The 15,903-nt window shown below is 44.6% G+C and overlaps 1 protein-coding gene across 2 annotated transcripts in view; it reads right to left on the bottom strand.

Moving 5' to 3' along the window:
- hmcn1 (hemicentin 1) overlaps nt 1–15,903 on the bottom strand; it is a 677,622-nt gene that overhangs the window by 31,206 nt on the left and 630,513 nt on the right. For both annotated transcript variants that reach the window (XM_038794621.1, XM_038794624.1), the window contains exons 94-100: nt 15,016–15,165; nt 13,543–13,680; nt 7,351–7,472; nt 5,829–6,066; nt 3,606–3,668; nt 3,376–3,495; nt 1,142–1,276 (exon numbers count right to left, since the gene is read on the bottom strand). In XM_038794621.1, the coding sequence (XP_038650549.1) occupies nt 1,142–1,276; nt 3,376–3,495; nt 3,606–3,668; nt 5,829–6,066; nt 7,351–7,472; nt 13,543–13,680; nt 15,016–15,165 (966 nt within the window). The remainder of the gene's footprint in view (nt 1–1,141; nt 1,277–3,375; nt 3,496–3,605; nt 3,669–5,828; nt 6,067–7,350; nt 7,473–13,542; nt 13,681–15,015; nt 15,166–15,903) is intronic.

The raw sequence follows: 15,903 nt of genomic DNA on the forward strand, positions 1-15,903 counted from the left end.
CAGCAATTATTGCCCATCCATAATTGCTTTTCAGAAGGTGCTGGTGAGCTGCCTTCTTCAACCATTGCAGCCCATGTGGTGTAGGTAGATCCAAAGTGCTGTTAGGGAGGGAGTTCACAATTTTTCACTGTATCCATTAACTTGGATGATGGGATGGAAAGTAACAGGCTGGATTTTTTCACACCATGCCAGGGTGGGAAACGGGTTGGGTGGGTGTAAAACGACCACTGTCAGGGGCAGCACGGTGGCGCAGTAGTTAGCATTGCTGCCTCATGGCGCCGAGGTCCCAGGTTCGATCCTGGCTCTGGGTCACTGTCCATGTGGAGTTTACACAGTCTCCCAGTGTTTGAATGGGTTTCGCCCACACAACCCAAAGATGTGCAGGGTAGGTGGATTGGCCACACTAAATTGGAAAAAATTAATTGGGCACTCTAAATTTAAAAAAAGGACCACCACCTAGGTAGGTATGCCATTTTCCTGGTTCGGTCCTGCCCCCTGACCATTTTCCCAGAGTGGAAATGGGGCTTCACTTTGTCCAAACTGTTTAGAGCAGGGGTGGGCAAAATTTTCCGTGCAAGGGCCACATTCAGAAATTCACAATTTTAAAGGGCCGCATAGTATATTAAGTAAAATAATTACTTCACCCGGTTATGATTCTGGGCGCCTCATGTAGAACATAGAACAGTACAGCACAGAACGGGCCCTTCGGCCCTCGATGTTGTGCCGAGCAATGATCACCCTACTCAAGTCAACGTACCCACCCTATACCAGTAAGTAACCCAACAGCACCCCCTCCCCCCCCATTAAAAAAATTTTTTTTTTTAATGACTTGGTGGGCCGCATAAAGACCTTTGGTGGGCCGCATGCGGCCCGCGGGCCGTAGTTTGCCCACCCCTGGTTTAGAGTTTAATTTGCACCATCCATACTTTCCCCTCTTTTTGTTGATTTAGAAAGCTGCCTTGTTAAATGATTTACCAGGTCCTGGATTAATGCTTATTGTAGCTATTCAGGCTCCCCTCCCTCTCCAATCCTCACCCCCATGCCTCTTTGATCTTCCTTCACCTATGCATGTGCGATGAACAAATACCAGAAGGTAACAATTCATTTCAAGAAACATGAGCTTTTGGAACAGTAACAATACCTTGACAACTTAATCCCTCGAGTGTCCGTCTAAAACCAATGCCACACCTCACCACACAGCGGTATGAACCAATGGTATTTTCACAGTCTTGTCCGGCATGACATGTGTGGCCACCTAAAGCGCACTCATCGATGTCTGCAGAAACAATGACCAGATATAGCATTTTTACATTCTATTAATTGTGTGCAAAGAGTTCAGATGCCTGTTTAGTTCAGTCAATTTTAGAATAATTAAAATTTCAGAACCTGCACTCAACTATTTCTTCGATGTACCTAAATTAATATTTCTAGTTAACCATGGTTCTGAAACTTTTGGCATTGGGCTTCAAAACATTTCAAACCATGACCAGAGCTACTATTGAATAATACTGGGATAATTACAGGGGAACGCAATGTCTTCCCATGTTTTTTTTAAATTTAGAGTACCCAATTCATTTTTTTCCAATTAAGCGACAATTTAGTGTGGCCAATCCACCCAGCCTGCACATCTTTTGGCTTGTGGGGGCGAAACCCACGCAAACACGGGGAGAACGTGCAAACTCCACATGCAGAGTGACCCAGAGCCGGAATTGAACCTGGGACCTTGGCGTTGTGAGGCTGCAGGGCTAACCGACTGCGCCACCGTGCTGCCCGCCTTCCCATGTTTTTGTCCTGTCAACCAGCATGGAGCATTCACATGCCAGCTGTACCAGCAGAACCCTGGACAATGGGTTTGTAATTAAAATAGGGCAATATTCTCTCTAACCTACCTTCGAAATGTGACTTACTCTGAGCCTTAGAAGATCATCTATCTTTCCACTAAATTATTCCAGTGATAGATATTGGCAATTTGAATGCTTATGTGCTGCCTGCAGGCCCAGTAAGAACTGAGTTTAGAGAAGCAAATTTGAGAGTTCATCCCATCATGCTTGGGTTTATTCCAACTCAAACCCCAGAAATGATCAGATGTCTGCTTACACATTTTGGCCTCTGACAAAAGGCCATTGACCTGAAATGTTAACCTTACCTTTCTCTCTCCACAGGTATTGTCTGATCTGCTGATGTGTGCTTTCAACATATTCTGTTTTAATTCTAACGCACTGGCTGGGCTGCTGCTTAATGAGGCAGAAGTCAGGAGACTGACTTCCACCCACCTCCCTAAGGGGCTGGTTTAGCTCACTCGGCTAAATCGCTGGCTTTTACAGCAGACCAAGCAGGCCAGCAGCACGGTTCGATTCCCGTACCAACCTCCCCGGACAGGCGCCGGAATGTGGCGACTAGGGGCTTTTCACAGTAACTTCATTGAAGCCTACTCGTGACAATAAGCGATTTTCATTTCATTTCAAATCCACTCTAATCTTGATCCACTGTTCCAAAATGGAAGTCATTTGTGATGCAGATTTAGTTCCTGGCATGTCTCTCGTTGCCAGGACGCGGGCCCACCAAGGCACAAAGGAGAATCCAAATGGTGGTGCAGTGGTGATGAAATGCAATGTGGATGAAAGGCTGTGGGAACTTTTAAAGAGGCAGAAGTCCTCTGAGGCCTGTATTGTGTTCCCACTAAAGCCCCCGCTGAGACTGATATTGAAAGCAGGAGTGCTGGGATTGAACTGAAAGGACAGGAAGCTACGACAAAATCCTTTCCCTCCATTGGTGGATCTGGGGCCTTTACCATTACTTTCTGGGGTTTACCCCCTCCTTCCATATCACTGCCTTTGCAGGTGGTGAAAGAGGCACATTTCAGATCTATTCCCTCATTTCATTTGCATGTGGCAAATGGGGAAATGAAATGAAATGAAATGAAAGAACAGCTTATGGAGTTCTTCATCATAGAGTAAGGAAAATTCAGTTCAATACTGTACAGTGGCATTAGGCCTCGCTGTCCACATTTTCTGTCAGAAATTTAGGGTGTGAATGCAGAGGATGATCAAACCTTTCGTGGCACCCAGCCATCTGTTGCATTGTTTAACTGGTGCAATGTCTAAACAGTGGTCAATGTAGTTCTGAGAATTCGGGCTACAATCTTACATATCATTAAATATTTATTTTAATTGAACTCAAATTAACCTACTTGGATCACTAAAATATCGTGGAGAATTATTTTTAATCTTTTTTATTTGATATCTTTAAAGAAGCTATGCTTTTAATTTGTTCAAGGAATTTTGCCACAGAAATTTCTGGAAAATTTGCTTAAGAATTAACACTTGTGCTGAATGTTGATGTAAAATATTATTCAATAGAAATTCAGTGCGGCACCTTGACAGGTTCTTCCATCAGCAGATATCGTGAGGCCTTTTGGGCACGAACAGTAGTATGTTCCCATTGCATTGTGGCATATATGAGAGCAGGGCTTCCGAAAAGCACACTCATCTTCATCTGTATGGAATCATAAAAGGTTTTAAACAAGGGTTGACGTCAATCATGCTACTTAAGGAGTATTTATAAAGAAAAACTGGTTACGTTTTGAATGAAAGTACCCAACTCACCTGAACAATAAGGCCCGACCGAATCCAAAGCAAAGCCATTTGGACACTGGTTACTACGGTCACCTGCATTAAACAAATAACTTTTACTCTGTATTTAATCACTTGTAGGCACATCTTCCTTCTTGCTAATATTTACTTTAGCCAAATTAAAACCACACTTAACTGGCCCAGAGATAGAAGTGAAAATTTTATGATGTAATTCTGTTGAAATGCACAAAATCCAAACAAATATATAGGGCTGGATTTTCCACGCTCACTTGGGGCGTGTTCCATGGAGATTGCCCACCATTGCCGATCCTGCCGCTGTCAACATGGTTTCCCTTTCTATGCGCCCCCTGCCGCCAGGAAACCTGGGCAGGGGTCCACCGTCAGCAGGACTGGGAGAATCTGCCGGTGAGAAGTGTAAGAAAATTCCAGCCGTGGTCTTTTAAAAATAACAGTAAACCAGAAAATGATGGAAACACACAGTTGGTCTTTCAGCTTTGTAAAGTGATGACAGGCAAGGGTTTTGGGAGGAGATCCTTCCTCGGTATAGCTCTGAGGAAGGGTACATATCTAAAAGCCTATTTGCCTTTGCTCTTTACAGAGATTGATAAGAGACATTCCCTAGTTTCTGTTTATATTTCAGATTGTCCGCATTTGCAAATTTATTTATTTATTTAACAAATGGCTACTTTTGTCGATATGACGCCATATCGAACATAATCAGTATTGATTGTCCCCTCCTATAAGACATTATTTTAACACCACAATACAGCACCAACTTTGAGCTGCCCACGAAAGATTGTTGCTGATCTCCAGCTCAGGTTCTGTCTATTACTTGACCATTAGACAATGGGGCAGCACTGATGCCTCAGCGCCAGGGACTTGGATTCAATTCTGGCCTTAGGTGACTGCAGTTTGCAAGTTCTCCCTGTGTCTGCTTGAGTTTCATCTGGGTGCTCCGGTTTACTCCCACAGTTCAAAGATGTGTAGTAAGGTGGAGTTATGGGAACAGGGCGGGTGAATGGGGCTGGGTTGGGTCCTCTTTCAGAGCGTCGGTGCCGACTTGATGGGCCGAATGGCTTCTTTCTACACTGTAGGGATTCTGTTCAAATCACCATACACAATATTTGATAGCAGAACAGTGCAATTTTGGTTATTTTATTGAAAAAAGTGTAAATTACTACAAACTGGAGATGTTGGTATGTAGGTGCCAGTGTAAGAATATATTTTTCAATTAAGAGGCAGACCTGATGCATCCTCAGTCAAGGATCATAAAAGTTAATTTAATGACCAAGGGAAGTTTGGGAGCGGAAACATGCAAGATGCAGTCTTTGGATTAGTACAACCAGTTTTATTACTGTTTTATAATGTTTTATGCTTCAGGTATATATAGTTGTAGCATTTTCCATTTCGCACATCTGTGTCTCGGGATTCTGATGTAAATCTATGATCCAAAACATTCCAAAGTCCAGAAATTAGTCCAGCATTCTGGACTGGAGTGGTTAAAGTCTATGGCAGTTAACCCACAGCAAGGGAGCAAGTAGTTATATTGCAACATTGTGCTGTTAATCAATGATACACAGCCAGTATCTTTTCCCTACTGTGACTGCTTGTGGTATGTACTTTTTTTTACAATTGATAGACCAAACCTCTACTGTACATTGTCATAATAATAAACCAATTATTCTTACATCTTTCAAAACTTGATATTTTTAGAGAATCAGAAAACTATGTTAAACACCTGAAACATTAACTTGATTTCTCTTTGCACAGATTCTGCCAGATCAGCCGAGTATTTCCAACATTTTCTGTTTTTATTTCAGATTTCCAGCACCTGCAGTATTTTGTATGCATTAGATTTTGTTTTCTTAATTTAGGGGTCGTGGGCATTTATGACAAGGTCAGCATTTAATGCCCATCCCTAATTATGCTTGAGAAAGTGGTGGTGAGGCACTTGCTGATGATGACGTTCCCAGGCGTCTGCTACCCTTGTTATTCTTTGTGGTAGAAGTTTAGAGGTCTGGGAGGCACTGTTGAAGGACCCTTGCTCCTGAGTTTGTGCAGGATTGCATTACAAAATAAACACTTTGCACTGATTTCTGATGGCACTTGAATATCTACTCTGAACTATGAAGTTTTGATCACTATTAAATGATTAGTTCTGTTTTATATATAGCACTGACTAGTCCTAAGTCCTCCAATGGCAAAGAACTTCTGAGTGAGATTTATTTTCATTACCTTTAGTGATGATAGCATGAATCTTGTATTCTAGAATTTCATCCAGTGGACTGTACTCTGCTGCAATGGATGTAGCGTGGAGAGTCTCTACTAAGAATGGCATTCGGCCTCGATTAGGACTGTATGTTATGGTGTGATTCCAAGAATATGGCACACTGGCATCATCTACTGTAAACATCCTGGTAGAATAGGCGTAAATCTGACCTGGTCCAATCTGAATGTAGTCTTCTGTGTAATCCTGAACACATCAGAAAATTGCATGAAATTACTATGCTTGCATATTTTCTCTGAATAAAAGTAATAATATTCATAAGGATTTGTGATGGGTGACCAAGGATGCATTGTTTTCGCTATCAGTTCTATGCTACATAATGGCTCAGAGTTGTGGGACAAACAACAGAATGTGAACAATGCACAGCATTATTAATGTACAAATTGGCCTGCAAAGTATGAAGAGATATCCTATGAATTGGAAATCACCATAGGTTGCTGACCAATTTGTGCCACTCTGTCACTGACTGCACAAAATTGGCACCTTGTCCTTAGCCTCCCTTTAATTTTACTGAAATTGCTGCATTTGCACATAATTATCGATAAAACTTTGCACAGAAAGTTAAAGTCTTAATTAATGATACAATATACCCTTTCAAAGGCATAATGATTGTTAATGATGGGCAATCAAGCCTCCAGAAATTAAAAGTGTAGACTAGAATCTCATTTCTACAGGTTGGGAAATATTGTTGGAGATTGGAAAATGTCAAGTTTTAAGTTTAAAAAGTAATTAGTTATTTTCATGTCTATCGTTTCTTAAATCTCTTGCCTTTCTCGCTTACCTTACCTGATTTGACATTGAAATAATTCGCTCTTAATTCACTTTCCAATACTTCCCAAGCTTATTTCTCTATTTACGGTTAAGGAGGTCACATTTTGTGCTGATGCTCACCAAGGTCCCAGATGTGCTTTTGACTTTGCCAAGTCATAGTCAGCTTACACTTCCAACAATTTTGTTGACAAAAATGTTTCAAACCCATTCTTACAGCAACAAGTCTATCAAGGTGCCCTGCTAGATGCCTCATTCCAGCAAATTCTGGGTCAATACAAGAATATTTAAATATTGGAGTATTGATAATATGAGGTTTAATGAGGACTGGCATATGACGGGTTTGTTCCAAGGTGTATAATATATATATATATAGTCAGCAGAGATTAGAGCTGTATATAAAGCAGCAGAGCTTTATGCATGCATGCATTCAGGTATTTATAGAATCTGGTCAGCGGGATATTATATTAACAGACAATGTGATTCCATAGCAACTCAAAAAAACACATTCATTGACTGTATAGCGCGAAATTAAGTTTTGGCTCCATTAAAACTTCTGCCGTTAAAATTGGAACATGCAGTATCATGTAGACAAGCATGGTAGACTTCAATATCTTAAAATGTGTCAGTACTGAAATTTAGATGGAGATTTGCATGCAGTTCAACCTAAACCTTTTTTTGAAAGACACATTATTATAGTACCTTAACGTTAAGATTTACAGATGATGGTAGTTGCAGCACATATCCATTCACCACGATGTCCAGTAATAGTGCCCCATCTGAGTCCAGGCCTCTAGCAATGTGCGTCATTCGTAGTATCTCTCCTAGAAACCACAGCGATCAAACCAAAAAGAATTCTCACTCATGCAGCCTGTGCTGTTATTAATGCTCCACCGTGTGGCACTGAATTCAGTGCTAAGATTACAGGACACAAATGCATCAAAAATGCTAAGTTATGTTGTGGTTGGGAAGGGATGGTTTTGGGATGGTGGGATATTGTATCGGGGTATTCCACCCTTGTTGGGTGTTTAGTGTGTTTGGATGTTTAGAAGGGCTTGCTGTTGGGGTGGGTGGGGCATTTCTTTGTTGGTCTTTGTGTTAGGTATGTGGGGGATGGGGCTCTGGTAGGGGCGCCTTGAAAAATGAAAAAAATGAAAATCGCTTATTGTCACGAGTAGGCTTCAATGAAGTTACTGTGAAAAGCCCCTAGTCGCCACATTCTGGCGCCTGTCCGGGGAGGCTGGTACGGGAATCGAACCGTGCTGCTGGCCTGCTTGGTCTGCTTTAAAAGCCAGCGATTTAGCCAAGTGAGCTAAACCAGCCTCCTTGCTGGCAAACGCAAGTTAGCCTGTGTACAGGAGTGAGGTGGGGAGAGGAGCTGCGGTCGGCCGAGTCTGTGTGGATAGGTTTAGGCGGACCTAAGTGGCGAGAATGGTGGGGGAATGGGAAGTGTGAGGAGAGGAGTGGTTTAGAGAGGAAGCGGTTCGGGGATTTCTGAGGTAGGGGTAGTCGGTTGACGGTGACAAGGGGCAAGGCTTGGTCTCATTCTTGGTGCTGGGCCGAGGGTCATTTTGGAAGGATGGTGGGCTTAGGAAGTTGGCCCGGGGAAGGGGGGGGAAAGAATGCCCCATGGAGCAGTCATGACTGATAGAGGAGGGGGGGGGGGGGGGTGGGGGCCGTGAGAGACCTCCAGTCCTAATGGTGATGTTGAACGTGCCGGGGTTCGGTAGACCGGTGAAAAGGGCAAGAATCTATTTTGCATTTAAAGAGCTTGAGAGCCAATGTGGTGCTGCTGCAGGAGCCCATCAGAGGGTGAAGGACCAGGTTAGGCTTCGGAGAGGTTGGGTGAATCAGGTATTTCACTCGGGCTTGATAGAAGGGCCCGGGGGGTGCAGTATCGGTAGGTAAGAAAGTTAGGTTTCAGATGGAGAAGGTGGTGGCAGATCAAGGAGGTAGATACATTATAGTGACAGGCGCTTTGGAGGGAGGCCGGTGTGTTGGTTAGCGTGTATGCCCCGAATTGGGATGGTGTAGTGTTTATGAAGAGGATGTTGGCAGCCATCCCGAGCCTGGACACGCATCAGTTAATTTTAGATGGGAATTGAAATACAGTGTTGCATCCGAAGGAGAATCGATCTAACCCACACTCATTGATGCCTTTTAAAGGGGCAAGGATGTTGGCAATGTTTATGAGGGTGACGGGGGGAGCGGATCCATGGCCAGGTGGTAGAGGACATTCCTTTTTATCGCCGGTGCATAATGTATATTTGAGGATTGATTTATTTATTAAAAGGAGGTCGTTGATAGCAGGAGTGAGGAAGGCGGAACTTTGGCGATCATTTTTTCAGACCATGTTCCGCATTTGGTGGATGTGGTTTTGGAGAGAGGGCCTGCACAGAGGCCAGCTTGGAGGATGGATGTGGGGTTGGTCACGGTTCCAAGTTTTTGTGTGAGGTAGGCAAAGGGGATTGATGATTATGTGGGGTTCAAAAAAAATGGGGACGTCTCACCGTCGGTGGTCTGGGAGACATTGAAGGCGGTGGTAAGGGGCGAGATCATCTCGTTTAAGGTGCAGACAGATAGGGAGGCAAGTGAGGAGCGGCAGTGGTTGGTGAATAATATTTTGGAAGTGGATGGGAAGTATGCGGAAGATTCCACTCTGGAACCTTTGGCCAGTGGAAAGGAACTGCAGTCGTAATTTGACCTTTTTTCTACAGAGAAAGCGATGCGCAAGGTGAGGCAGGTGAAGGGTGTGCTATACGAGTATGGGGAGAAGGCCAGTCGTTTGCTGGTGGGACCGCTCCACCGGCAGGCGACCTCCCAGGAGATTGTTCAGGTTCGGGATGGGGTGAGGGGCTGGTGGCTGCGCCAGAGCAGTTGAATAGTGCATTTGAGGATTTTTATAGGTCGAAGCCCCTGGGGGTGAGATGGATAGGGGGGGGGGGGGCGGTTTTGGAGGGGCCGGAGTGTCCCACAGTGGGAAAGGAGGACAGGGTTGGGCTGGAGGAGCGAGTGGGATTGAGGAGGTTTGGACGGTGGTGGGGAAAATGCAAGTGGGTAAAGCACCGGGGCTGGATGGGTTGCCGGTGGGGTTTTATCAGAAGTTTTTGGATAGGCTGGTTCCGCTATTGGTGGAGATGTTTGAGGACGTGGTGGCTCAGGGGCACTTCCAGAGACGATGAGACATGCATCTATTTCGCTGTTGTTAAAGAAGGATAAGGACCCGGTGGATTATGGGTCATATCGGCCAATATTGCTATTGAATGTGAAGCAAAGGTTCTTGCAAAGTGTTGATACTTAGGTTGGAGGAGTGCCTGCCGGAGATGGTTGGGGAGGATCAGACAAGGTCTGTAAAGAGCAGGTCGTTGTCCTTGAATGTGCGGCGCTTGTTAAATGTGGCGCTCTCCCCATCAGGGGCGAGCAGAGGTGCTGGTGGTTGTGGCACTGCATGCGGAGAAGGTGTTTGATCGAGTAGAGTGAAGTTATTTGTTTGCATTGTTGGAATGGTTTGGGATTCGGCCTAAGTTTGCGGTGTAGCTCAAATTGTTATATAAAGAACCGAAGGCGAGTGCACATACGAATGAGGTGAAGTTGGCATATTTTCAGCTGCATAGGGGAATGAGACAGAGCTGTCCATTGTCCCTGCCTTTTGTTTGCACTGGCGATAGATCCCTTGGCCATTGCACGGAGGAGCTCGGTTAAGTGGAGAGAGATAATGAGGGGGAAAGTATGGAGCATAAGGTGTCCGTGTATGCTGATGATCTTTTGTTCTATATTTCCAACCTGGTTTCCACAGTGGGGGATATAATGGGGCTGCTCGGGATATAAATTTAATTTGGAGACGAGTGAATGGTTTTTGGTCTCCACGCTGGGGACGGGAGCTGGTATGGGGTTTGCCGTTTCGTGTGGCGACTACTCACTTCAGGTATCTGGGGGTGCAGGTGGCTTGGGATTGGACCTGGCTCCGTAAGTTGAATTTTACAAGCCAGGTGGGCAGGCTCAAGGAAGATGCCCATCTCAGAGACCATGTGTTCGAGCCGTCGAGATTGGATGCTAGGTTTTGGGCATGGGAGGTGGAAATGAAGAATTACTTTTAGAAGGGTGGTTTGCGAGCTTGGGGGAGTTGACAGAGAAGTTTGGGATTCCATGGGAGAGGCCTTTAGGTATATGCAGATGCGGGATTTTGCAAGGAAGATTTTCCCAACGTTTCCGGTGACACCGCCATCCTCTTTGTTGGAGAGTGTGCTATCAGTGATGGGATTGGCGGGTGGGGGGGTCATCTTGGCGATTTATGGAAGGAATCTGGAGGAAGGGTGGCATGGTTGCACAGTAGTTCAATTCCGGCCTTGGGTCAGCATGTGTGTGGAGTTTGCACTTTCTCCCCGCGTGTGCGTGGGTTTCCTCCGGGTGCTCCAGATTCCTCCCACAGTCCAAAGATGTGCAGGTTAGGTGGACTGGCCATGATATATTGCCCCTTAGTGTCCAAGAAAAATATCTAGGTTAGATTAAGGGGGTTAGTGAGGTAGGGCGGGGACTGAGCTTGGGTGGAGTATTCTTTCAGCGGGTCGGTGCAGACTCAATAGGCCGAATGGTGATTCTATGATTCTACGAGAATATGGAGTTGTTGGAGGGGGTTGAGGCCAAGTGGGAGGAGGAGTTGGGGGATGGGAGTGTTGCTGAGGAGCGGTTGTGGTCTGAGATGTTGCAGAGGTGATTGCCTCGACTTTGTGTGCGAGGCTGGGGTTAATACAGTTAAAGATGATGCACAGGGCATAACTGACGAGGTCAAGTATAAGTCAGTTGTTTGAGGGGGTGGAGGAAACTTATGAGCGGAGTGGAAGAGGTCTGGCAACGATGTACATATGTTCTGGTCCTGCTTGAAGTTGGGGAAATTTTGGAGGTCTTTTCTCAGCATCTTGTCGGTGATCTTGCACTTGGACTTGGAGCCCAGTCCCCTGGGGGCCATATTTGGGGTGTTGGACCTGCTCGGAGCTGCAGATGGGGGCGTGTCGGAAGTTTTAGCCTTCGCCTCGCTGATGCTCGCAGGCGGGTCATGTTGGGGTGGAGGTCAGCCTCTCTGCCCCGTGCCTCAGTGTGGTTGGGGGAACTGACGGAGTTCCTATATCTTGCGTAGGTGAAGTTCACCTTGAGGAGGGGGTGATTGAGGGGTTCCACAAGAGATCATAGAATTTACTGCAGAAAGAGGCCATTCAGCCCATCGAGTCTGCACTGGCCCATTATAAGGTCTACTTATTCTGCACTTTAAAGAGTTGGTCACTGTCAACTGCTAAGGGGGGTGGGCAGGGTGGTTCGGGAGGGGGGTTATTCTTCAAATTATATGGGGGTTGGTTGGTTGGGGGGGGGGATTCTGTTGCTATTCTTTTCGTTGGGGTTGTTTTGCTTTATGTATAAAATGTTAAAAACCAAATAAAAATATTTTCAAAAACAAAAATAAATAATCAAAATCTTGATAACGGTCTGCTTTTACTTCAAATTCACATTTCCAGTTTACAAATTCTTACTATGAGAGTGGTCTGCTACCGGAGGCCAGAAGGCTGCATGCAGCTCCTTAGGCTAGGGGAGATCCCTTGACACCGAAGAAGCTCCTATTTGCACCTATATTTTGTTAGCTGGTTCTGTTTGAATTCGGAGAGTCTACCTAGAGCTTATGTAACAGCTTTTCAGTATTCTTGCCGGATTGGTGGATGAATCTTAAACCTGTTAGTATCAGCAACATGTGCTAAATGCAATTTAATGTGATCAACATGTCTACGCTCCCCGATAGGCTTGAATGTAGGCCATAAGACAAAGGGCTTGGGCAAGTTGGAGGATATGCTGCTTTGCAAGGACAGGAGTAAAAGGTAGTGAAATACAATGGACCTGAAATTCTGTTGGATTTCTCCCAGTCTCATGCTGTTTCCAGCCATTTCTGTTGCGGTTTTGACAGTATCCTGATGGGGTAGACCCTCCGTGCAATTTCAGGGCACATGTAAACCACAGCTACAAAAATATATCAATATGTGCTTTGGTAGTTTGCAAATCAGAACCTGGCTTTGGTTGTAGGAAAGTCAATGAAGTGGCTGATATTCTGGCTTAGTATTAAATTTGTGTTTGTGTTAGCACAGGGCTAAATCGCTGGCTTTGAAAGCAGACCAAGCGGGCCAGCAGCACGGTTCGATTCCCGTAACAGCCTCCCCGAATGTGGCGACTAGGGGCTTTTCACAGTAACTTCATTTGAAGCCTACTCGTGACAATAAGCGATTTTCATTTTCATGATGTATCGTCTTGGGAGCATTACGATATATATTAGTCTTAAATTAAAATTGATTTTATTTACTTACATCATAAATGCCCTACTAAGTGTTTGAGATTTAGTTTATGTTGTCTTTTTATAATGCGCCAACTAATATGTTCACGTAAATTTTTGTCTGTGCTACTTTTAATTCAGCCGTTGACCTCTTTAAAATAAATGGATTAACCGCTGTGTTCAGATGGTAGAAACAGGGATGTAATACAAGTGTGTTTAACCCCAGGACCAAAAGAATGCACGGGATCTTAAAACGTTTGGTTGTAATAATTCACTATTTCTGACAATTTATAGTTACCCATGAAAAGAGCTGGGGAAAATTATTGATTAGGTTTAAATATTTAATTTTTAACATCGTATAACATGCTTATTTGATCACCAGCACAATCATTTCTCTATATGTCATTGTAAACTCAATGCCATTTGATCCAATCTGGATTTTCACTTTAAGAACAAAGCCAAGCTGCTCAGAATCTAATAGCTTTCTTGGTAAGAAAATCTGGGTTGAAATACTGTCATGCATTCGTAAGAAACAAGTAAATAAGTTTATACGCGATTCCTTTGTTCTACAGTTAATCATGACTAACCAGTGGCAAACTCGACTTGTGTCTCCCGTCTGAATACCCCTTCTGTAAGAGAGTATCCATTAACTGCTTCCCCGATTTCCTTTGCTGTTGTCCAATAAATGGGATTTAGGATTGAGACGAGTTTCCTCATGGCAGGGCCTAGAAAAAGCAATGGAATACTAGACACATAGCAAGATATATTTGGAGGTTATAAAGCACCACCCATGCCAATAGTATGTCAGTCTGTATAGATAACTGCTGATGCACAGAAGTTGGGTTCATAAAATAATCTAGAATATTTAGGGATGCAGATACATCAGAAAGAGCACCCCACTCAAGCCCACACCTCCACCCTATCTCCCTAACCCAGTAACCCCACTTAACCCCCCCCCCCCTCGGTAGCCTGGCCCGCGATAGGGGCCCACCAATCTGCGGGTGGGCCTGTGCCGTGGGGGCTCTCCTTCCTTACACGCTGGCCCTTGTAGGGTTCCGCCACGGCCGGCGTGGAGAAGAGAACCCCCTGCGCATGCGTCAAAACACGGCGGATGTGCGAGACCACGCCGGCCTTTTGGCGCATGCGAGAACTTGCGCAGTCCCTTCGGCGCCGGCTGGAGTGGCACCAACCCCTCCGGCGTCAACCTAGCCCCCAAGACAGGTGAGAATTCCTCACTTCGTGTGCCTGTTGATGCTGGAGTCGTTGGCGCCGGATGTATCATCAGATACATCTTTTGTTTACATGGGCTGTAAACAAAAGAAAGATACAGCTCATGTGGCTCACCAGAGCGAATTCATAGAATCATAGAATATACAGTGCAGAAGGAGGCCATTCGGCCCATCGAGTCTGCACCGGCCCTTGGAAAGAGCACCGTACTCAAGCCCACACCTCCACCATACCTCCCTAACCCAGTAACCCCACTTAACCTTTTTAGACATGGAGGGTAATTTAGCATGGCCAATCCACCTAACCTGCACATCCTTGGACTGTGGGAGGAAATCGGAGCAGCCGGAGGACACCCACACAGACACGGGGAGAATGTGCAGACTGCGCACAGACAGTGACCCAAGCCAGAATCGAACCTGGGACCCTGGAGCGGTGACGCAACTGTGCTAACCACTCTGCTACCGTACCGAATTATGAAGTGGTTGTGCTGCTTGCTGCATGTCCAAATACATTATAAAATAATTAAAGTGTTCTTTGGCAGAGTTCGAATATTAATATGATTGCCTGTGCCTAGAAGGATAAGAAAACTGTTAAATTACAAGTTTAGGTGCTACCCCTCCCCTGGCTACTGATGGGAATTAGGCATTTCTGCTCCTACTCCCGATGTCTTCTTTTTTTTCTCTGTTTTTAATAACATTTCACTTTTAATGAAGTTAGCTCTTTTGGAATCAAACCCAGGTTGTGAAGGTGACGCCCACCAAATAGCCCACACCCTTCTGTTCTGTACACACCTGGAAAAGGTTGAATTAGTGAATCAGGCACTAAGCACTTACCAATGCTCCTCGGTACATTTGAGATTTGCGCTTGTATAATGCGAGTACTAGTTTCTGGACTGTCAAACACTGTAGCGTTCAGTAAAGCAACACCAAATTCCACATCGTTAATATTCCCGATAACACTCCCTCTGGCACGCTGAGGACCACCTGAAGGAAAGACACAGATACTGCACATTTCCTGATACTTTGAAAAGAAAACTGAAGAGCATAGATTAGGATCTGTTAATTGGTTCCATGATAATTAACCAATCACCTCTCTGTCTGAACATGCATTCATACTACCCATGTATGTATGTCAATGTCCTGGGCTGTTTGTGGCATCAGCGTACAATGTATCAAAACAGCTTTCTGCTGAGAGTGAAATAGTTTGTGTCAGTGAACCTCAGGCAAAGGTATCTCCTTAAGATTACTGGACTGATGGAATGTATGAAATTCATTCATCATGTCTCTGGTGGTCTGGAAGATATTAATCATGTCACTTGTGCTTATACTAATAAAACAATATTGGACTAGTAATGGAATGATTAGAAGATATTGAAAAGAGTTAAATGCATTTTCTGGGTTCATTGTGATTTTCTTGCGTGACTTTAATGGATCTTTGTACTCTGGTTTAGTAATGAAATACAGAGAACAAAGGTAGAATTAATATAAACGTTGTGTGAACCACTTTATGCTGCAGGCATACTGGATTCTGGAGTGTGATGTATTGATATTCACAATGGAATTGTGAAGTGTGAGACCAGAGTACTCATATTGGATCATGTGATATGAGCTCAATAAGGATCTGTGCATTCACAGAATCTTTACAGTGCAGAAGGACGCTGACTGAACCTGCCCCTTCAAGTCTGCCTTGTCTCTCTAAAAGAAGATTCTACCTAGCCCCAC

The sequence above is a fragment of the Scyliorhinus canicula genome, chromosome 4 (assembly GCF_902713615.1).
Source record: "Scyliorhinus canicula chromosome 4, sScyCan1.1, whole genome shotgun sequence".
Taxonomy (NCBI): domain Eukaryota; kingdom Metazoa; phylum Chordata; class Chondrichthyes; order Carcharhiniformes; family Scyliorhinidae; genus Scyliorhinus; species Scyliorhinus canicula.